Source organism: Oncorhynchus mykiss, chromosome 16 (genome assembly GCF_057628025.1).
Source record: "Oncorhynchus mykiss isolate SJ-2025 chromosome 16, ASM5762802v1, whole genome shotgun sequence".
NCBI classification, from domain to species: Eukaryota; Metazoa; Chordata; class Actinopteri; order Salmoniformes; family Salmonidae; genus Oncorhynchus; species Oncorhynchus mykiss.
Window position 1 is genome coordinate 26467339 of NC_143037.1, and position 23938 is coordinate 26491276.

Genomic DNA, 23938 nt, shown 5'->3' on the forward strand with positions numbered 1-23938 from the left:
CCTTCACATGAGTCTTTCTGTACAGATGTTAATTTTACATTATTTTTAGGAAAATAATCCATACAATTAGCGTCGGTTAGTGGAGATGGAGGAGACTGAAATGAAAACATATTCTTAAAGTACTTTACTTCCTCATTCAGTTTCAATAAAAAACAATTGGTAGCATTTCTATATTGAAGATTGAAAAAGAATTTGGTGCATGTTTCCCAATATTCAATTCAGTTCACTTTATTTTTTATAATAGATTACACTGGATCTTTCTTGAAGAAGTTCCTCCATTTCTTTTTGTTTTTCTCTAACTGATTCTGTGCCTCCATGGTACAGTTTTTATTACTTTCTAACTGTACTGTTAGTTCTTCAATTTCTTTTGTTAATATGGACTCTTCTGATCTAAATTGCTTTTGTTTTATAGATGAGTACTGAATTGCATGGCCTCTAAAGGCACATTTAAAAGTGTCCCATACAATAAGGGGATCTGCTGTAGCTAAAGTTGAAGTCAAACATTTACATACACCTAAGCCAAATACAATTAAGTTTTTCACAATTCCTGACATTTAATCCTAGTATAAATGTCCTGTCTTAGGTCAGTTAGGATCACCACTTTATTTTAAGAATGTGAAATGTCAGAATAATAGTAGAGAGAATTATTTATTTCAGCTTTTATTTATTTCATTGCATTCTCAGTGGGTCAGAAGTTTACATACACTCAATTAGTATTTGGTAGCATTGCCTTTAAATTGTTTAACCTGGGTCAAACATTTCGGGTAGCCTTTCACAAGCTTCCCACAAAAAGTTGGATGAATTTTGGCCCATTCCTCCTGACAGAGCTGGTGTAACTGAGTCAGGTTTGTAGGCTTCCTTGCTCGCACACGCTTTTTCAGTTCTGCCCAAAATAAAATGTTCTATAGGATTGAGGTCGGGGTTTTGTGATGGCCACTCCAATACCTTGACTTTGTTGTCCTTAAGCCATTTTGCCACAACTTTGGAAGTATGCTTGGGGTCATTGTTCATTTGGAAGACCCATTTGCGACCAAGCTTTAACTTAACTGATGTTTTGAGATGCTGCTTCAATATGTCCTCAAAATGTTATTCCGTATGATGCCATATATTTTGTGAAGTGCACCAGTCCCTCTTGCAGCAAAGCAACCCCACAACATAATGCTGCCACCCCTGTGCTTCACAGTTGGGATGGGGCTCTTTGGCTTGCAAGTCTTCCCCCTTTTTCCTCCAAACATAACAATGGTCATTATGGCCAAGCAGTTCCATTTTTTTTCCATCAGACCAGAGGACATTTCTCCAAAAAGTACAATCTTTGTTCCCATGTGCAGTTGCAAACCGTAGTCTGTGGATATAGATACTGTTGTACTTGTTTCCTCCAGCATCTTCACACGGTCCTTCGCTATTGTTCTGGGATTGATTTGCACTTTTCGCACCGAAGTACATTCATCTCTAGGAGACAGAACACGTCTCCTTCCTGAGTGGTATGATGGCTACGTGGTCCCATGGTGTTTATACTTACGTACTATTGTTTGTACAGATGAATGTGGTACCTTCAGGCATTTGGAAATTGATCCCAAGGATAAGCCAGACTTGTGGAGGTCTGCAATTTTTTTTCTGAGGTCTTTTGATTTTCCCATGATGTCAAGCAAAAAGACACTGAGTTTAAAGGTAGGCCTTGAAATACATCCACAGGTACACCTCCAATTGACTCAAATTATCTCAATTAGCCTATCAGAAGCTTATAAAGCCATGACATCATTTTCTGGAATTTTCCAGTTGTTTAAAGGCACAATCAACTTCAGTGTATGTAAACCTCTGACCCACTGGAATTGTGAAACAGTGAATTATAAGTGAAATAATCTGTCTGTAAACAATTGTTGGAAAATGTACTTGTGTCATGCACAAAGTAGATGTCCTAACCGACTTGCCAAAACTATAGTTTGTTAAGAAAAAATGTGTGGAGTGGTTGAAAAATGAGTTTTAATGACTCCAACCTAAGTGTATGTAAACTTCTGACTTCAACTGTATGTTATGTCTGAAAAAGTCAGTTATAAATTATTTCCTGTCCTAGTTATAAAACAATTTATCATCTAGTAAGCTTTGATGAAATTTCCAATATCCTCGCCCACGTGGATATTCTGTAAGAGTAATATATATGCCAATTATGTAATGATCCAACCACATTCTGTCCCCTATCACTTTTTTTCACTTTTGGTGCCAGAGAGAACAACATAAGAAAGTAATCAAGACGACTAGCTTGATTAAGACTCCGCCATGTATATCTCACTAGGTCAGGGTATTTAAGCCTCCATATATCCACTAATTCCAATATATCGATGACATTCAGGATTTCCTTAATTGCCTGAGAGTGATAGATTGTAGTGTGATTTCCTTTACCGCCTATAGAGGTATTTAAGACAGTATTAAAATCTCCCACCATAATAATATAGTCTAGTGTTGCTTGTAGAGTTGATACATTCTTATATATATTTTCAAAGAAGCTTGGATAATCATTATTTGGACCGTATAGGTTAATAAGCCATATCTGCAATGATTAGGAAATGGAAGACATACAAGACCACTGATAATCTCCCTCGATCTGTGGCTCCACGCAAGATCTCACCCCGTGGGGTCAAAATAGCCTTTCATGTCATACATTGAAAGGCTAGTTCACAGACAACCCGGGAATATGCATGAAACCCAGTAAGTATTACATAGGGAGATTCTGCCCTCTCCTGGCAAGGAGACATTAACAGTATATCACTTTCTACAGTATATACCATCCCTGCTCAAAAAAGAAACATCCCTGTTTTACAGTTACTTATAAATGTAGAAGTTTAAAAAAAAAACGTAAAGCATGAGAAGAACATGTTACCTTAGCACAGTTAGTTGTTAGAGGACAAAACATGAGAGTAATCCACATCGTCACCAGACTGTGGCTAGAATATGTCAACACAGAACACTTTCAGATAATTCAGACCAACAGAATAGAGATGTTTTTCACACCCCTTTCCCTTTATTTTTTGTGACCAGACAGGGAGATATATTTATATTTGACCATAGGTAGTTCTATTTTAATTTCATTTCCCCCCTTTTGTCATTAAGCAGTCATAGTCTATGAGCCACCGGGGCTTCGGTATAGTGCGGCCCCTACGGGTCGTGCAAGGTGCAGCCACAGTGGCTCTGCACGGACTGTCCTGAGCAATATCCACAAGCGTTGCAGCCTGATGCAAAGGGGAACGGGCAGGAGTATCAGGGGACAAAGGGGCAAGGTCCGGTGCCCTGGGGGAACTCTGGGGAAGTGCTTGATCTCTCACATGAGTAGCTAACAGTGGGGTTGCCTGTCTCAAACCATGTCCATGAGATAGTGGGTAACGGAATGGTAATGCCCCTGAGAGGGCAGTGAGGGGGGGGGGGGGGGGTATGGGAAGGTACAGAACCTTGCTGACTCTTGTGGCTGAGAGAGAGGGAGAGAGAGAGAGAGAGAGAGAGAGAGCGAGAGAGAGAGCCTCCTGAGGTTGAAGAGGCGCTGTTGCACCTTCTTCACCACACTGTCTGCATGGGTGGACCATTTCAGTTTGTCGTTGATTTGTGCGCCGAGGAACTTAAAACGTTCCACTTTCTCCACTGCTGTCCCTTCGATGTGGATAGGGGGGTGCTCCCTCTGCTGTTTCCTGAAGTCCACCATCATCTCCTTTGTTTCGTTGATGTTGAGTGAGAGGTTGTTTTCATGACACCACACTCCGAATGCCCTCACCTCCTCGCTGTAGGCTGTCTCGTCGTTGTTGGTAATCAAGCCCACTACTGTTGTGTCGTCTGCAAACTTGATGATTGAGTTGGAGGTGTGCATGGCCACGCAGTCATGGGTGAACAGGGGGTACCGTAGGGTGCTGAGCACGCACCCTTGTGGGGTCCAAGTGTTGAAGGTCAGCGAAGTGGAGACGTTGTTTCCTACCTTCACCACCTGGGGGTGGCCTGTCAGAAAGTCCAGGACCCAATTGCACAGGGTGGAGTTGAGGCCCAGGGCCTCCAGCTTGATGATGAGCTTGGAGGTTACTATGGTGTTGAATGCTGAGCTGTAGTCAATTAACAATATTCTCACTTAGGTATTAATCTTGTCTAGATGGGATAGGGCAGTGTGCAGTGGGATGGCGATTGCATCGTCTGTGGACTTGTTAGGGCGGTATGCAAACCAAACTGAAGTGGGTCTAGGGTGGCCGGTAAGGTGGAGGTGATATGATCCTTGACTAGTCTGTCAAAGCACTTCATGAAAACAGAAGTGAGTGCCACAGGGCAGTAGTAATTTAGTTCCGTTATCTTTGCCTTCATGGTTACAGGAACAATGTTTGCCATCTTGAAGCATGTGGGGACAGTAGACTGGGATAGGGAGCGATTGAATATGTCCGTAATCACACCAGACAGCTGGTCTGCGCATGCTCTGAGGACGCAGCTAGGGATGCGGTCTGGGCCAGCAGCCTTGCTAGGGTTAGCACATTTAAATGTTTTACTCACGTCAGCCACAGAGAAGGAGGGGGGGCACAGTTCTTGTAAGGGGGCCACGACAGTGGTACTGTATCCTCAATTTGTGAAAAGAGATCTTTGTAAAGAGTTTATGAATTTCTGCAATTGAAATTTCAGTCGCCGATGCTACGTGTCACTGAGTATGGTTACATGCACACAATAATATGATTATTGTGGATAGTCAAATTAATATAATACAGTAGTTCGATTAAAATGTTTACAGGCTTTGCAAGAAGAACGATTTCCCTAACAATCCTGTTACATGGACACATAAAAAATCAGGCTAACTGATGGCACTCTGATTAATGCTGAAAATCGCTAATCAAAATAAAAATTTTACCACAGTAATCATGTTATTTTTGGGAAGCATATTTGATTCTGAGTTCGGTCATTATAACGTTTGTATGTGAAAACTACTTCTAAGATGCATACATTCAGTTGTTCCGAAATTACCTCACTTTCAGTTGAAGTCGGAAGTTCACAACGAGTTATTAAAACTTGTTTATCAACCAGTCCACTAATTTATTGTTAACAAACTATAGTTTTGGCAAGTCGGTTAGGACATCTACTTTGTGCATGACACAAGTCATTTTTCCAACAATTGTTTACAGAAGGATTATTTCACTTATAATTCACTATATCACAATTACAGTGGGTCAGAAGTTTACAGACACTAAATTGACTGTGCCTTTTAAACAGCTTGGAAAATTCAAGAAAAAAATGTAATGGCTTTTGAAGTTTCTGATAGGCTAATTGACACCACTTGAGTCAATTGGAGGTGTACCTGTGGATGTATTTCAAGGCCTACCTTCAAACTCAGTGCCTCTTTGCTTAACATCATGGGAAAATCAAAAGAAATTAGCGAAGACCTCAGAGCAATTTCCTAACGCCTGAAGGTACAACGTTCATCTGTACAAACAGTAGCATGCAAGTATAAACACCATGGGACCACGCAGCCATCATACCACTCAGGAAGGAGACACATTCTGTCTCCTAGAGATGAACGTACTTTGGTGCGAAAAGTGCAAATCAATCCCAGATCAACAGCAAAAGACCTTGTGAAGATGCTGGAGGAAACAGGTACAACAGTATCTATATCCACAGTAAAACGAGTCCTATGACTCGACATAACTTGAAAGGTCGCTCAGCAAGGAAGAAGCCACTGCTCCAAAACTGCCATAAAAAAGCCAGACTACGGTTTGCAACTGCACATGGGGACAAAGATCGTACTTTTTGGAGAAATGTCCTCTGGTCTGATGAAACAAAAATTTAACTGTTTGGCCATAATGACCATTGTTATGTTTGGAGGAAAAAGGGGGAGGCTTGCAAGCCGAAGAACACCATCCCAACCGTGAAGCACGGGGGTGGCCGCATCATGATGTGTTGGTACTTTGCTGCAGGAGGGACTGGTGCACAAAATAGATGGCATCATGAGGCAAGAAAATTATGTGGATATATTGAAGCAACATCTCAAGACATCAGTCAGGAAGTTAAAGCTTGGTCGCAAATGCCTCTGCCTGTGGAGTAAGAAGAAACCTGTCAACTTGGACTGCCTTTTGAATCATGGTGTGGATCATCCTGCCTCTGTCTTTGCATTGACAATCCCTGTCCCATCACCTGTTGTCCTTTACGTAGTCCGGGGAGAATGTCACTTCGCACCGATTTCATGTCGGTTGTAAGGTCCTCTATTATTTTCACGAGCCGCTCATCACATTAAGTGGTTGCAGCACCTGAGCCTGGCACAAGGGGTTAGATGTGGCAGACATGTTAACCATTAGACTTGGGGAGTTCAAATGCATTTTCTTCTGTGCTCGCGCCCAGCAATTACAAATGCCTGTTTCAGAGTAACAGCCCCATGTTCGTGGCGTGTAAGCCTGAAGCACTGGGTACAGTCCAGCTTCAAAACGTTTCATTTGGATGGCAGCATCATTGTAGCCTGGAAAAGCTTCCTGTGTTAGACGTGTGATTTCAGCTGCATACACCTCTAATGCTGATCTTGGGAGTCTGGGCCCAATATTTAACAAAGCTCTGAAAAGGAGTATTGCTTTCCACCAAAAACATCACTCCACTTTTCCATAGTCCAATTCAATTGCTTGTTGCAGGGAAATCCAACAAGACAGTGCATCATCACTCAGTTTAGTTGGAAGACTTGTGGCTAAACAATTGTCTGTTGTGCCAGCACAAGCTTTGACAGCTAATTCCCAAACGTTTTTTCCTTTGAGTAAAACTCTCCTTGTCCTTTCCATCGCCATGAAATGGTGGGGGCAGATCCACTTTGTAATGTAGCATGTTGTTAACAGTGGGATGCGCCGGGTACCAGGCAGTACTCACAGGGGCTCCAGTGGTTTCTGCTCGTCCCTCGGGTCCTCTCAGCGGTGCAACGACGTCCTCGCGCACCTCCTCAGAGTCCGACGTTCTCGTTTTAGCTGTTTGGTCCGTTTGTTATTCCACTCACTTGTATTTGTATAGTCTGTTTGTTAGTTTGTTTAGTTTTATTGTTATTGGTCATGAATAGCAAGCTTCACAGCAGAGACTCATTCATTCATATTCCATTTGCTAACTAGGTCAATGCTTTAGTAGGTAGCTATTGATGCAAAACAGCATAAAAGTCTGTAATTCCTAACAGAACCCACTGTCACCAACTATGTAAAGGCATGGATATAAAGATGAGCCGAACAACTTCTGTCGTCAATGATTCATATTTAATTTCCAACTGCTAGTTCCACATAAAACATGTCATACATCAAAAGGCTAGTTCAAAGACAGCCTGGGAACATGCATGAACTCCAATAACCTTTTCCCAAGACAAGTATTCTATGAAATGATTACATCCTCTCCTGGCAAGTAGACATGAACCATACATCACTTTCTACATTAGGATAACATGGCTTCATGGTTGGCCTAGCAAAACATTGAATTTGCAATGCTCCGGAGTTGAGAATATTGATAGCCTATATCCAGAGACCAAAAAGTTGAACAGGTAAACACATTTTAAAATTGCAGGAGGGGAATTGTAAATCAAACGATTAATTAACAATATTTCACAATATCACTGTACAGTTTTATCGACTTCATTGTAAACCTCAACACACACTATATCCCTTTACTCAAACATGATCACTATATCACCATTAACAATGTCACTGTGAAGGTTGGTCTACTTCATTGTACACCTCAACACACACTCTACAATGTCTCTTCAGTCATACAGTCATATTCAGATTATTTTGTAACCGGACAGACCCAAGCCTGGGTTTGCCACAGAGACAGATTGGTCCTAGATCAGTGTTGTGACACTCAGGAGGACAGAGAGCAGCAGGGTCACCAGGGAGCCAATCTGACCTGGGGCTCCACTCACTCTCTCTGATATTGGAATCGACATATCTGAGGAGAAATCAAAACAGATCAGAGATCAGTTAGTCCAAAAAATAAGAGCACTGAACAAAATAGGAATAATAATAATACATTTCATTTGTATAGCGCTTTTCATTACAGAGTTATCGCAAAGCTCTACTGAGGAAAAAAAACAATGATACAGAATAAAAACAAATACATTTAGAATCAAGGCAAGTAAAATATCAATAGTGAGCTTGGTGCTAAATACATTTAAGGGTGGGTTTTAAGACCAGTTATAGAAGTTCTGAGTGATGGAGAGAATCTCAGATGGTCAGGTGAGGGGCAAGGGAGCAGAAGGCTCGGTACCCCATAGTTTGGAGACATGTCTTGGGGACTTGAAATAGTAGAGAGTGGCTGGAGTGTAGAGTATGATGTAGTGAGGCTCAATCCATTTGAGGCTTTAAATACAAGCATGACCATTTTTAAGTTGATCCTGTAGTTGACCAGGTAGCCAGTGAAGTTGGGCGATGATTGGGGGGGTGTGGTCTGACTTCTTGGTCCTGGTCAGGACCCTGGCAGCACTGTTCTTGACTAGTTTGAGCCTCTGTAATAATTTGGCTGGGGGGCACCCAAACAGCGCATTGCCGTAGTTGATCCGAGAAACGATGTACACTACCATTCAAATGTTTGGGGTCACTTAGTAATGTCCTTGTTTTTGAAAGAAGAGCACCTTTTTGTCCATTAAAATGACATAAAATTGATCAGAAATACAGTGTAGACATTGTTAATGTTGTAAATTACTATTGTAGCTGGAAATGGCAGATTTTTTATGGAATATCTACATAGGCGTACAGAGGCCCATCATCAGCAACCATCACTCCTGTGTTCCAATGGCACTTTGTGTTAGCTAATCCAAGTTTATAATTTTAAAAGGCTAATTGATCAAAACCCTTTTGCAATTATGTTAGCACATCTGAAAACTGTTGTCCTGATTTTAAAAAAGCAATAAACCTGGCCTTCTTTAGACTAGCTGAGTATCTGGAGCATCAGCATTTGTGGGTTTGATTACAGGCTCAGAATGGCCAGAAACAAAGACCTTTCTACTGAAACTCGTTAGTCTATTCTTGTTCTGAGAAATTAAGGCTATTCCATCTGAGAAATTGTCAAGAAACTGCAGATCTCGTACAACGCTGTGTACTACTCCCTTCACAGAACAGTGCAAACTGGCTCTAACCAGAATAGAAAGACGAGTGGGAGGCCCTGGTGCACAACTGGGCAACAGGACAAGTACATTAGAGTGTCTAGTTTGAGAAACAGATGCCTCACAAGTCCTCAACTGGCAGCTTCATTAAATAGTACCCACAAAACACCAGTCTCAACATCAATAGTAAAGAGGCGACTCTGGGACGCTAGCCTTCTAGGCAGAGTTCCTCTGTCCAGTGTCTGTTCTTTTGCCCATCTTAATCTTTTATTTTTATTGGCCAGTCTGAGATATGGCTTTTTCTTTGCGATTCTGCCTAGAAGGCCAGACTGTTGTTTTGCGGGTACTATTTAATGAAGCTGCCAGTTGAGGACTTGTGAGGCATCTGTTTCTCAAACTAGACACTCTAATTAGAACGTGGTGTAGGTATGGATGAATTCCTCTGCATCTGGATGGGAGAGGGATGGTATGACCAAGGCAATTATGTTTTACATGTGCATCGATGGACAGAGAAGGATCAAACTTGACTCCTAAGTAGGAGATGACAGAGGACAGGTGGATGGCCTGGCCGTTGATTGTAAGGGAGATGTTTCCAGTACTGGTGACCTGCTTGGGTTTCCCAATAAGCATAGCCTCAGTCTTGCTACTGTTCAACTGGAGGAAGTTCTGTTTCATCCATGCCCTGATGTCCTTTAGGCAGCCGCTGAGTCTTGCTAGGGTCAGAGATGGTGTCTAGTTTTTTGTTGTAAACCTGGTTTCGTCAGTGTAGCAGTGGAAGTTAATGTTATAATATCTGACGATTTAGGGAGCATGTAAATTAAAAACAGGATAGGGACCAGCACTGACCCCTGTGACTGTAGACTCCTATGATCTGGACTCTCTAAAAAGGATGTATTGTTTCCTATGGGAGAGGTAGGAGGAGAACCAGTTCAGAACTGTTCCAGAGACAGTAGTATGCTCTCTGATAAGCCGCAGGAGGATGACGTGGTCTACGGTGTCAAAAGCAACACTGAGATCTAAGAGGAGGAGGATGCTGATCCATAATCATCAGCCATCAGTAGGTCGTTGGTAACTTTATCCAAAGCTGTTTCAGTGCCGTGCAAGAGCTGGAAGCCAGACTGGAAAACCTTGTGCAACTGCACTTTCTCCAGAACTTTTGATAGGAAGAGGGGGTTGGAGATGGACCTGTAGTTGGATAGGATGTCCTGGTCAAGTTTGGGTTTCTTCAGTAAGGGGGGGTTTTGAGAATCGATGGTACTTCTCCGGTCAGCAGGGACTTGTTGATCAGGGTGGTGACAAACATAAGCAGGATAGATGAGCAGTTTTTGAGTAGGGGTGTAGGGAAAGGGTCAAGGGAGCAAGTGGTGGCCTTCATTTGTGAGATGATTGAATGCACAACAGCGGATGTGACTTCTGTAAAGTTGCTGAAGGGAGGGGCACGTGGGGTCCTGGCCGTCTTAGAGGCCATTATATTTGTCCTGATGGTATCAATCTTTGTCTTTAAAAAAATCTCAGAAGCGATTGCACTGCTCAGAGGAGGCTGCAGGAGAGCATGAGTTTGCAGGGTTGAAAAGGCGGTTAATGGTAGGGCTAACTTTGTCATTGTCAACCGTGGCAGAGTAGAAGGCTGATCGTGCTGCTTTTAAGGCAGCAGAGTAGCTTGCCTTGTGGTCTTTATACATCCTTCCTCAGATGTCTCTCAATCTTACTGCCATGAGTCTTCATTCTGTGCAGTTCATGAGTGAACCAAGGAGACGAGCGTTAGAATGTTACTTCACATGTTTTTTATGGGGGAAGGATGTTCAAAATATTACTCTGTGCGCTGTTATACAGATTGACCATGTCATCGAGGGCCAGCTCACAGCAGTCAAACTCAAAGGTGGGCTGCATGTGTACCTGAAAGAGGGATGAGGTTAAGTTTCCTCAGGTTGCAGAATTTAATGGTCTTTCTTTGGGCGGTAGAGAAGAGTTGGGGCGGTTAGAGACAGTGTCACAGCGTTGTGGTCAGAGATGCCTAGCTCGATGACATCCAAGTCAGAGGCAGGGACATCGCATTTTCATTGCATGTTGGTTGGTCCACTGTGCTCTGTATGGACTGTATTGGCTTGGAGTGGGTGACGTCAATTGCCTGAGGGTCAGCTTGCAGAACTGGCAAGTGGTCCTTATTGTCCAACTCCAGTGTGCATGCTGTACTGCTCGCACTGCGAGTGCACACAATAGACTTTCATTTGTGGATCAATTTCCCATGGCCTATCGTCCTCGGCATCTGCATGTTTTCCGTAGGATCCCGTATTGCATAAGGCTGTTCTTGAGCTCCTTGCACAGAGTTGTTTTAATCTGTTCAAAACTGTGCATAATGGAGGAAAGTTGCTGCCATTTCTTAATATTTGATCCTGCCATGCTCGATGGCAACGTTCTTATCCCTTGCTTGCTAGCTAGCCAACTAGCCAGGGCTAACACAGTCACGGCCTCTGCAGAATAACAGCAAAGTACTTCCATTTGCATTTGCTTAAAACCTCTAAAAGTGGAAACTGTTGGGGGAGGGGGGTACTAACTTATGGAATTGTTTTAGGATGGTCATGGAATATTTAGCTAATATTGAATTTTAGGACTCCTTTAGGTACCCCAAAAAATATAGAACAATTACTGATTTTGGCCTTTACTACTATAGCCCATTGAAACGCATTGAATAAGACATTCATAATGGCAAAAAAATACAGTAAAAAAAGAAATGATAAGGAATAAGGTTTTGAAGTGTCTGTCCTATATCTAGGAGATACTGTATAAGAAAGCTCAGGAAATATACAGTACCAGTCAAAAGGTTTGGACACACCTACTCATTCCATTTTTTTTTTTTTTTTTTACTATTTTCTACATAAAGTGAAGACATCAAAACTGTGAAATAATGCGTATTGAATAATGTAGTAACCAAAAGTGTTAAACAAATCAAAATGTATTTTATATTTGAGATTCTTCAAGGTAGCCACCCTTTGCCTTGATGACAGCTTTGCACACTCTTGATTTGTATACTGTACACTGTTTTGTTTACTACATGATTCCATATGTTATTTCATAGTTTTGATGTCTTCACTATTATTCTACAATGTAGAAAATAGTAAAAAATAAAGAAAACCCTAGAATGAGTAGGTATGTCCAAACTTTGGACTGGAACTGTATATATTATAGTTTTCTTCTACACATACTTAACCCCATATTTTGGGGGGCAAAAAAAACACCTCCATACTTCCATTCATTTGTATGGGTCACCTTCAGACGCGTCCCGTGACACTTGTGAGGTCATATAGCAAAGCGGAGTAGTCTCCCCCATAATGAGGAAGGCCGACATAGGCGGATGCGGTGGATTGAGACTCAGCCCACGCAACAAAAAAAAACATGATATCGCTATCTTAAATTGATGGATTTTGATGGGGATTCTTTTATTATGTTACTTAGATTGATGCACGGGTGTGGCAATCAGTGGAGGCTGCTGAGGGGAGGATGGCTCATAATAATGGCTGGAACGGAGCAAATGGAATGGCATCAAAGACACACTATAGCCATTACCACGAGCACGTGCTCCCCAAACAAGGTGCTGCCAACCTCCTGTGGCATCAATAGACTCTTAAGGATTAAGCGGTTTTCTATTGACATTCATTTGGAGACATCCATAACAATGAGCTGATGATGCCCAATTTTGCCTGGACACTCGTCGACACTGGTCATCGCTGTTAATTATCTATGCATAGTCACATCACCCCTACCTACATGTACAAATCACCTTAAATTCATGTTCATCACTCACAACGTTATGTCATCAGATGCTCCAAAAAAATATATCTCTGCAAAAACAAATCTATTGCTAGCTAGCTAGCTACATTTTTCTTTGTTGGACTTGCATCTATGCAATTTAGTTTTGTGTGGTTGTTGGTTTAGCTTTCTGTAACTTTATAGCAAATACGGTCTGCATGTGTAGACGCATATTGCGTCATGATTGCAAGGTGTCCCGATATCTTTTCCAACTGTCCCAAAATCTTTTCCAACCGTCCTGTTATCTGGTTTTAATGTGTATTCTAGAATTCCCTTCTCGCCAGTCAGAAACGAGTATTCAACAATGCTGTAAGTTATTTTAAATTTGTGCAGTTGGTACGGTATACCATAGTGTATTCTGTATAAAATATCATATTCTAAGGCCAGAAATACACAGTGGTAAATATTACCTCTGTCTTTTCCATTCAAAACCAGAGGTCCCATGGAAATGGCAGCGCTGTCGTGGAAGGACACGTCCCTGCGTCCTCTGTGGTGGTGCCCAGGGTAGCAGTGCTGCAGGACACAGAAACCAGACGGAAGACTGTATTACCATGTTTAGGCTATGGACTACTAGAGTTTCCTCCAAATGACTACTGTTTGTAAACAAGTTCAACTTATCTAGGATGATTCCAGAACATATTTTTTTACATTTAACTATAAGTGGTTGTCTTGGCTATTTGACATTAACTCACAAAAGTGAGAGGATAATCTAACATCAGCTGATTTTAGAGAAAAATGTCAAAGTTCAATTTTTAAAAAACATCAAAGGCATCAACAGGATGCTTGACTTCCGGCGTGTGTAGGGCAGAGCTGGGTAAATTAACAAATAAAATAATTTAGTTGCATTTTAAAGGGGCAATCTCCAGTTGCTACATCCATTTTAGGATTTATAAATGAATGATATGTACCCATTGGTTCTTTACGAATATAACTTATTAATGTCTCATGAGATTAGTTCAACTGTTCTACCCCTTCAGAACCCCAAAATATACGTTTTTGTACACCAATTTTTTAAAACAAATTAAATGTAAAAAATACACTGTATAGCCTCAAACATGGTTAAACATATACTTTTTATATCATGGATGGTCAGTACTTGCATCCATTGCTCTGTTTATCAATTTGAGAGTGTTTACATTTCTTCAGCCCCATCCCTCAGCTTTTTACCGAAATAGTGGCAGGGCAAACACTTTGATATTGTTTCAACTGCGGATTGCCACTTTAACGTAAAGCTTTGAGCTTGCCTGGTACAATGGAATCAACAATGGAATAGTCGCAAAAGAGCAAACCACACACATCTGCCACTCCAGACAGGCTCAATTAAAAATGCCCAAAGTTTTTGAAAGTAAACAAATACTCTTTTAACCCTGGGACCTGTTTCATTTGTGCCTTACACAATGTTTTCAAACGTTTTGCAAAATGAACATGGCCCAGGTGTGTTGGGGAGGGGAGGAGACTCACAGTGGTGCAGTCGTTGAGGTGCAACAGGCACAGGTGGACCTGGCAGTGCAGGAAGACACTGGAGGAGTTCCTGGTGAAGGTGAACATCCGGAAGGAGAAGTGGGCCGATGTGGAGACGCCATTTTGGATAAGCTCCACCGTGCTGTCCTCAGGGTTAGGGCACCTGGAGTAAACAAGGAAGCAGGGGAGGAAATAGGAGGAGGAAGTGAAGGAGGAAGTAAATGATAAGTTATGCTGTTATTTTTGCTTTCTAAATGAAATGTCATTTTGGTGATTACATGTGATTACATTAGGATGGTTTAACAGTCAAGCATTTATCAATATCTCAACTATTTTGTTCCATCAAGTGTAGTTTCCTTGTTAGATAAATACAATTTTAGTTGACCAGGAAATGACAACCTGTTTAACTGCGCGGTTGTTTTGGACCTGGTACCAATTGCTAGCGTCATTTTAAGATGTCTGGCTTGAAAATCAGCAAGCCACTACCCAAACTAGATCAAACTAGACTCTGGCCAAGTCACATCATGTGATATTCTACTGCGATCTAGTGGATGAATTGAGAATCAGACATGAGATCTGATTACATCAGCGAAAAGGTTATGACTAAAGCTTTCTCATCACATGTATATAATTCCTGTAAGGCGAAAATGAAAGCATGGGACGTTGCACAAGTCCCGCACTTTTAAAATGGCTGTGTTCCCATTGGAATTTGTGCATGTTAAGAGCGTCACCCATAGCTGCAAGAAGTAGTTTGTCAGGGGGTGGGGGGTTGGGTTGCTGAGAATGTTTTGTTCAATTCTGATTATTCAGGACCCCTACTTCCCGTAGCTATGGCGCCATTTTCCCGTAGCTATGGCGTAGCTAAGTTATGACCATTTTTGTTTAGTTTTGATCCTTTTGGAATGGTAATTGGTGTCATTTTTATATCAAACCTACACTTTCAAATCTCTTATTTCCATCATGGGGACAATTTGTGGCTCTGAACATGCTAACATTTCCCTGGTAAACATAATGTCTCCATACTCTCTAGCAATAAGATTCCAGCGGACGGCGTAGTTTGGGTCGTTCACAGGCGTGGCCCAACAGGAGTCCAGCACAGTAGAGATCTGATGACCGTCCACTCCGTCCACCTGCACGGCCACATAGATCTGCTGGTCAATCTCCACGTTGATGTGAGAACCAGATAACGGGTAGCGGAAGCCGGCATCCTGGTATGGGATCATCCGCATTTGGTAGTGGCCCTTGCCGGAAGGAAGCTTCCTGGTCACAATGCTATGGAGCAGAGGAACAAAATGTTATTCAAATAACTAGACAAAACTCAAGGGTTGAAGATTAAAAAATCCCATGACTGAAACAGAAGTCGATCTCAAACCAATTGTCTGAGGGGCCTAGTTAACCTCCCCTGCCATGTAAAAAAGTAATGACCATCATACTTTTAGGGGAAGAGTACATGTATTGTACATAAACTGTAAATTTGTTCTATTCCAGTACCCTTGCTTAGGGGGTTCCAGCTTCCTCTTCTGGGATTTTTTTTGTGTAGACGGTCTGAGTAGCTCAGTTCTGGTGACTTTTTAGAAGTAGTTTCTACTCTAAAATAAAATATAATTTCCACCTCCAGAAATGAGCCCAATAACATATTGGTAAAAAGCATTATTTTTATGCATGGTCTGTCTATATTATCACATATGCTATAAATACATATGCTGAAGCATGGGGTTTGTCCATATGCATTTACCCGATTGGACACAACATCCTGATTGTTAATATTATTAATTATTATTACACACTCAAAAAGTTATATATTTTTGTTGTTTCTATTACGAAGTATGTCATTGCCCTTTTAAGATGACATTGCCTCTTTAAGAGCTCTGTTGCACAGTTGCGCCTTAAAACTACAATATTGAACTTTTCAGCGACCAGACCAAATTCACATAGAAATGTGAGTTATATATTTGTCATTCTCATTGAAAGCAAGTCTAAGAAGTGGTAGATCACTTTTATATGCGCTATTTCTATGCTTCTTGTTCTTAAGTTGTGTTTTTGCATCTTTTACTTTTGGTTTTGTACAGCAGCTGCAAAGAGCAGAAAATATGATATTTTTGGTTATGGGAAATATATTTCACAGCTGTTTAGATGGTACAATGATTCTCTACACAATGACTGCTTGTTTTGTCCCATAAACTGAAATTAGGCAAACTATTATAATTTTAGCAACCAGGAAATGGCAGAGTGATTTCTGCATATTGCACCTTTAAACAGGCTTGAAACTCTGGTTGTACCTGCATTTTTAAAATGATGCCACACATTTTAAGAAAACAGGAATAAATGGAAAGCTGGGATCCCCCAAAACTGCTTTCAAAACATAATTGCATAAAAAAATGATTGTGCATTGACTGCTTGTCAGAATACGTTTTCCTCCCTGCGGCTCTCGCAACCTGAATGAGCCTCGAGAATAATATGTATATTGCATAGAACACACAACAAGCCGACTAGGTGAATATGTCAACTATTGGGTTGTCTGATTTTGTTTAAATAATAACACTGGAAAGTTTCATCGTTAGTGATGAAATACAGGCTTTGAATTACTTTGCCAGCAGCTACAGTAGGCTACCCACCACTATTTGAGTTGAGCGCTGGGGTGGTGCGCGTAATAGACTGGTTATTTCCTTTCATCTGAACATCAGTGTCAGCAACAATCATGCATTTCAGTTCACAGCGTATGCACTGAACTCACCAGAATTCTCTTCCCCGCAGTGACAGAGAACTTTAACCATTGTAAGACTATTCAGCTAATTTGTCATAATTAACGGATACTGCGAGATTCTGGCTACCGTAACTGTAGACTTCAAGTCAATGCGCTAACACTAGTCAGTACTGTCTCGCGAAACTTGTTCCGAAATACAGCGCGCAGAGACATAAAAATGGTATCCACGAGTTCATCTACTCTGGGTAAATAGAAAAATGGCCAGAATACCGCCTAAAAGGCCTAAAATAAAGGTTATTTGTATAGCACATTTTATACAGGTGAAGCGCAACCTAAATTGTTGTACATAAAAAAAGTAGTTTATAAAAGGATTATAAAAATATACTTTTAATATGAAAGGATCATTTTGATAATAGGATAACATGAGCATAAAACAGAGTTTCACGCACTGACTACGGAATATTAACAATGATATACTGTACTAGCACACATAGCACTTAAATACATCCTCCAGCGATGTTATTTACTTTTCCTGTTGAAAAGCGATATCCCAAGTATAAATACAGTACACACACTAAAGGGTAAAAAATAAAAAAATAAATGTTTTGAGCAAAATATTTTTTTTTTTACACAACTGCAAACTTCAAGGAATAGGGCATTCAAGGAGTTGGTCTGATGGTCAGATGTGATGTCATCAGCCTCCCACTTGCTTGAGATACAACTTGTGTCATGTCATGTCTGACCTGGACCACCTATTGATGTGTCCTTTGTTAAGTAAATAAGGTGTTACTTGAGGTGAAAAGGAGACTGGAGGAGAACTTTAATGCTAAAATCAATTCAATTCCAGTCAGCATAGGCTGTTTGAGAGGGTGCTCTGACCTCTCTAGAGGGTTGAGATCCATGGTCATGGACAAGGACTGGTAGAGGGGGTACTCGCAGCAGAAGCGCAGGTTGAGGTGCCTCGCACGGCTGATGACCCCCATCGCCCCTCCGTGGGGTTCCACCTCACCCTGGATGTAGTTCTGATAGATGAAGTGAGTCCCGTTGCTCTGCGGAGAAAAAACAAACAAAATAAGAACATTTGTCTCATTCCAAAGAGTCTCATTCCAAAACGCTCTATGTCCCTTTTCTGAAATGTTGATAAATTAGCTTATGAAAAAACAATGGTGTGTTTTTTCACTATCTAATCATGGCATGGGGTTGTTCAATGACAGACATGTATTTGTTTGATATCTATCAGAGACAAATATGCATGTTTTTTTGCAAAACGCTATATACAGTACAGTAGCTCTCTCACTCTCAGAGAAATAAGTAGTCCTGCTTGGTTTTACACAGTTAAATGTGACAAACAACAACAAAAAAATATAAATAACTGTACAAATGACACATTTGTGAAGTCAACATTAAAAACAAATCTATGCAGTAATATGAGATCTGAATGTAAAACATTTACATTTGACATTTTAGCATCTTCTCCAGAGGGACTTACAGTTAGTGCATTGATCTTAACAAAAAAACATTTGAACACACATTAAATCGATGAATTAAAAATCTGAGAATATTCATATTTTAAACACACATGAAGGTACCCATAAGCAGTCATTTGTAGTGGAAAAACCCAAATGTGAAAAACTGGTGGATGTAGAATATTATAAATAAAATCTTCACTTGATGGGCACCTACTGTATGTAAGGATTTCATAGCACATTCATAAACTACAGTATACTGCATTTATGCAGTAAGAAGTCAGCAACACTCGACAATGAAAAGTTGACAAATATTTATAATATGAATCATTATTTGGACTATGATTTGTATTTGTTGAGCCTTTTTTGAGCATGGGGTTGTCTGTGAAGTGCACTATGAGACTACATAATCCCAAGTGATAATATCATGATTGAACTGTGAAAATACAGTACCATAAGAGTTGTCCCACAGAGTTGGTTGTCGTTGTCGAAGTGGAACTCCAGGCGTCCATCCCGGACAGACCCGTTGCAGGTGGAGTCAGTGAGGTGCAGGGCGTGGGGTGGGAAACCGGCTTCAAATAGCTGGCACCGGGACAGAGACATGATGCCTGAACTGCTGGAGCAAGACGTGACCGAATCTAAGGGCGGAGATGGACAAAGACCATGGATTAATCTCTAAACGTCCGTCCTCAGTTTCTCGTATCCTCTATACTCATCCTGAATTTGCACAGGAGACGTGGGTTTCGGACAACGTCGGTCACATTGGCGAAGTGCTAGGGAAGTCTCACCGTAGCTTTCGTTGTTGGGCCGATGGTGGTTCTCGTCACAGAAACAGCCGTAGACGCCGTCCTGATCCCCACACCACTCATCATCAGTACAGTCCAGATCATCACAAGGGTCCGACTCTGCTAGAGAGAGGGAGGGAGAGAAGGAGGGAGAGAGTGATAGAGAAAGAGGGGAGAGAGGGACAATTGGCAACAGTAACTACTACAGGGTTAACTAGAAATAGTATGGACAGACATTTGGAAAAGAACAGTAATGCCTACTAATTGCCAATTTCTCAATTTTTCCATTTAGACAAAATGCCCCCAAAGACACCCGGACACTCACCACACAGCAGAACCGCACGCCATTCTGGGATATCGAGACCCAGGACGGAACAGGACTCTTCATAGGCCGCCACGGCAGAACACAGCATCCCATTGGCTGGAGTGTATAAGCAAAGGTCGTAGACACAGGAAGTGAAGTAGGGCTGGGGGTCAGAGTGCAGGTGGCAGGCGCTGAAGGGGCCGGTAGTGTTGGTGATGATGCTACACAGGTCCGTGTATTCCACAATGAAGGGACAGTCGTCTCCGCCGCCTCTGTTATCAGAAGCCCCACATCTGGAAAAGGACACGTAGAAGAGTTAGTTAGTTATTTACCTGGTGAGTGAGTGGCTACATTACGATTCTGTACCCTTCTCCGACTAGTGTGAAGAATATGGTTGAAACTCCCTCCAGCCATGCTTGGACCAATCCAATGGTTTTAAATACATGAGGGCGAGTGAACGAGACCACACTTCTGGAGAAGGGTAGAGAGTCGGAAGGCAGTGAGTGAGTGAGTGAGTCAGTGAGTGAGTGAGTGAGTATAGCATAGCACTTTTATCTGTTAGGAAATAACGAAAACATTGCAAGGGAATAACAGTCACTGTACAATCATCTAATCCCTTGTGTTTCCGTTATTGATGAAAGTATGTATTTTCATTCTGCTAAAAACTTTGCTTCTGAATCATCTTCTTGTGTTTTTTTATGAAATTATACATTCTATGGCATATTTTGAATAAACTGAATTTCAATAGAGGTTGTTTCCCCAGAAGCCTTAGTTGTTTCAAAGCCTGACAACAACAGCAGCAGCAGCTCACCCTGGCCGGCTAGTGTCTGCCTTCCAACCGTCACCAAAGTCATAGTCACTCCGCGCCGGCGTGCCATTGGGCAGGACTTTGTCATCTTCCGGGTCACCGTTGAGGTTGCCACACATCCCGCACACTGCACCGTGGTGGCTCCGGCCCAGCCTGACCATCAGGGTGCTACGGCCGTCGAACTGGACCGTCAGGTCACTGGAGTTGAGCATCACGAAGCCCCGCTCCCGCACCACTCCGGCAATAGAGCCGATGGAGGAGGGGATAGAGACCTCACTCCCGTCCACCTGACCGAGAAAAAAGGGGGAATGTCGGAAAGAGATTTGAGGTTATTGGAAAAGACCTCAGGACTAAACTTGACTAGTTTGATAGAGGACAGTGGACGACAAAGAGACCTCAAGAAGCTTTTGTCCTTGTAAGCAAGAAAATAAGTATTTCTAGGTAGTGTGAACAAAGCAAAAGCAATGAGGACAAAAACTTGTGGTTGGGGAAGGCTAGGCGACTACCATCTTGAAGGGCTCTATAATAAAAGTCTCATATCATTGCTAAAAACTGACAGATTTGTCACATTTGCATCAACTTTAAAAGTGTTATTTGGATTTTAGTGCATTTACCATCACGCTCTTGCTCTGTCCAATGGAGACATGGGTCTCCTCCCCTCCATGGGACAGCCACACATCCACCAGCGACACAAACGAGACAAGGTTGTTGCCACGGTGACGGTTGGTGGCCACCACACGGAACGTGAGGCCATTAATGGAGTGGTTGGAACAGGTCCTAGCGATGTCATAGGAGCAGGTGCCCTGGAAATGGGCCACGGCCCCGTCAAAAGTGATGTAATGGGGGTCGCCCCAGACCGTGCAAGTGGACAAGGCGCTGAAGCAGCCCAGGCGGCCATTTTTTATGGCGCACTCCTGGTTGGGGGTGCAGGATGCGGCAGAGCAGCGGAGGTCATTTGGGGCGTAGCACTCACAGTGTCGTGAGCAGCCTTGGGTCCAGAAAGACTCACTAACCTGAAGTACAAAAAAACAGTGTGGATGTGTTGCAAAATATAGGCAACAGTACACCATGTTCATATAACAACGTCTCTACAGGTACACCTAGCTATTTTAAATTACAAAGGGATTAAATCAAAGAGTAATAACAGTTAAATGAATGAAGTAGGCCTACTTGCATAAAATAAACTGGACATAAAAATACTGATGATTTCTATCAACCTTTCGAAAATTTAGCAAGGTACTGTTTTTATTAATGATTCAGCAGTGATCTAACGGACTGGCCTGGGTCAATCAGGTCACTTTAGGGGTTATAATTTATTTCTGAATACATTTTCTACTTTAATATTGTCTTAATATTTTACCATGACTAGAGCTATGTTGGTATATTATTTCAAAAAGCACTGCAATGCAAATCCATCTGTCCCCTGAGTTTAGCAGAGTTGATATGAGAAAATATGACGATAAGAATGATAGAATCAGAATGGTTTGTTCCATTTCGGAACCTGTTGCAACCTTTCTCTCTCCTTCTGCATCAATGGGAAGTGGTTTGTATTTTCCAGCTCTGCTAATCCTGTCCTAAAAATGATGTAATTATCACTACAGAGTAGTGAAATATGTTCCTTGTCAACTTTATTAATATTTATTGTACCATCTACATTGGGAATTCCCTGTGTTTAGAATGTCATCTTTGTACTCGTGCTCAATGGAATGTTCACCTTAGTCTGAGCACGAGCTGCTAACTCTTGTGTTGTTTTTAGCATTTGCTGCAGCATAGAGTGCTATGCAACTTAGCATGTTCGTATATTAGCTATGCTGTAAGCTATTTCCTTTGGGAAAACGAGCAGTCATTGTATTCTCACTGGTCAGACACTGACTGAGGGTTATATGACTTTACCATCCAACAGGCACGGATGCAGTTGAGACACTGAACTGAAAGCCTGCTTATGCAGGCATGGTACTTTTTCTATTACACTGAGTGTACAAAACATTAGGAGCACCTGCTCTTTTCATGACATAGACGGACCGGGTGAATCCAGGTGAAAGCTATGATCCCTTATTGATGTCACTTGTTAAATCCACTTCAATCAGTGTAGATGAAGGGAGACAGGTTAAAAAGGTATTTTTAAGCCTTGAAACAATTGAGACATAGATTGTGTGTGTGTGCCATTCAGAGGGTGAATGGGCAAAACAAAATATTTAAGTGTCTTTGAACGCGGTATGGTGGTACCGTACGCGGTATACCGTACGCGGTATGGTGGTACCGTACGCGGTATGGTGGTACCGTACGCGGTATGGTGGTACCGTACGCGGTATGGTGCGCACCGGTTTGAGTGTGTTAAGAAATGCAATGCTGCTCGGGTTTTCCACACTCAATAGTTTCCCGTGTGTATAAAGAATGTCCCGCCACCCAAAGGACATCCAGCCACCTTGACACAACTGTGGGACACATTGGAGTCAATATCAGCCTGCATCCCTGTGGAACGGTTTTGACACCTTGTAGAGGGCCATGCCTTGACGAATTGAGGCTGTTCTGAGGGCAAAAGGGGGTGCAAATCAATATTAGTACGGTGTATCTAATGTTTTGTACACTCAGTATATATGGTGTATGTAATTTGTGGTGCCACGCACACATTGCATGTGCACAATTATTTACTTGATCTTGACTTCTGCTCTAATGGGAGAATGTTCCAGATGTAGTTGAGACACAATGAACTGAAAGAACGTTGTTTCATGTTTCTCTAACTCAATATGCAGGCGGGAAAAACTCTGATCCGTCGAGAAAGTCTTTGCGGTGTCACCCTTGATCCTTTACTCTGCATACAACACAGAGCGAAACCTATTCCCCTGGCATAAACTATGAGATGAGTAGCTCACATCGTAGTAGAAGCCATCGTACTGGCAGCCACAGCTCTCTACGGGGACACAGTGCCTCCCGCTCCTGAGGTAACCGTTGTCACAGAAGCATCCCTCGGTGCAGCTCTGCTCGCAGCTGGCATCAATGCTGCTGACACAGGTGTGCCCACAGTCTGATCCACAGAGCTCATAGTGGCTATTTGCTGGGCACTCAATATCTGCACATGCAGAGAGAGAGAGAGAGAGAATGAGAAAATCACCTGGAGACTACGTAAAGCCTTAGTCGTACAGTTGCAATCACTGAAAAGGTTTCCACACTGCGTGATGTTGACAAAACAATTGTTACAATGCGTGTTTAACTGCACCACCAGCAGTTTCTCTTAAGTGTTGGAGCTTATGTGATACTTTATTGTCCCCAATGTACATTCGATAAATACCAGACATTCTACAAATTTGATCATGTGAAAGCTTCACAACTTGAGACGTTGTTATTAAAACTCACGGGGCTGTCTTTAGAATGCAATCAAACTTGCAATTGTGCATGAAGTACATTCTTCAGAGAAAAAAAAAACTACATGAAACTGTATGAGGCTTTTCACTCTAAATAAAATGCAGAATGACGTATATACAGTACTGTATGAGGTCTTGGGTCTTACCATATTACCACAAAGATTACACCACAGAATATGTTAG

General features: G+C 41.9%; 1 protein-coding gene across 3 annotated transcripts in view; it reads right to left on the minus strand.

The window, feature by feature from the left end:
- Nucleotides 1-7204: 7204 nt before the first annotated feature.
- LOC110491743 (alpha-tectorin) overlaps nt 7205-23938 on the minus strand; it is a 49037-nt gene continuing 32303 nt past the window's right edge. For 2 of the 3 annotated variants that reach the window (XM_036946623.2, XM_090202414.1), the window contains 11 exons: nt 23267-23463; nt 21008-21406; nt 20397-20680; nt 19607-19878; nt 19285-19401; nt 18950-19134; nt 17910-18079; nt 15350-15598; nt 14327-14489; nt 13276-13378; nt 7205-7905 (listed from right to left, as the gene is read on the minus strand). In XM_036946623.2, coding sequence (XP_036802518.2) covers nt 7799-7905; nt 13276-13378; nt 14327-14489; nt 15350-15598; nt 17910-18079; nt 18950-19134; nt 19285-19401; nt 19607-19878; nt 20397-20680; nt 21008-21406; nt 23267-23463 — 2246 coding nt within the window. In that variant the 3' untranslated portion in view covers nt 7205-7798. Of the gene's footprint in view, nt 7906-13275; nt 13379-14326; nt 14490-15349; nt 15599-17909; nt 18080-18949; nt 19135-19284; nt 19405-19606; nt 19879-20396; nt 20681-21007; nt 21407-23266; nt 23464-23938 lie in introns of all 3 variants that reach the window. The other variant, XM_036946622.2, reaches the window with a different exon arrangement.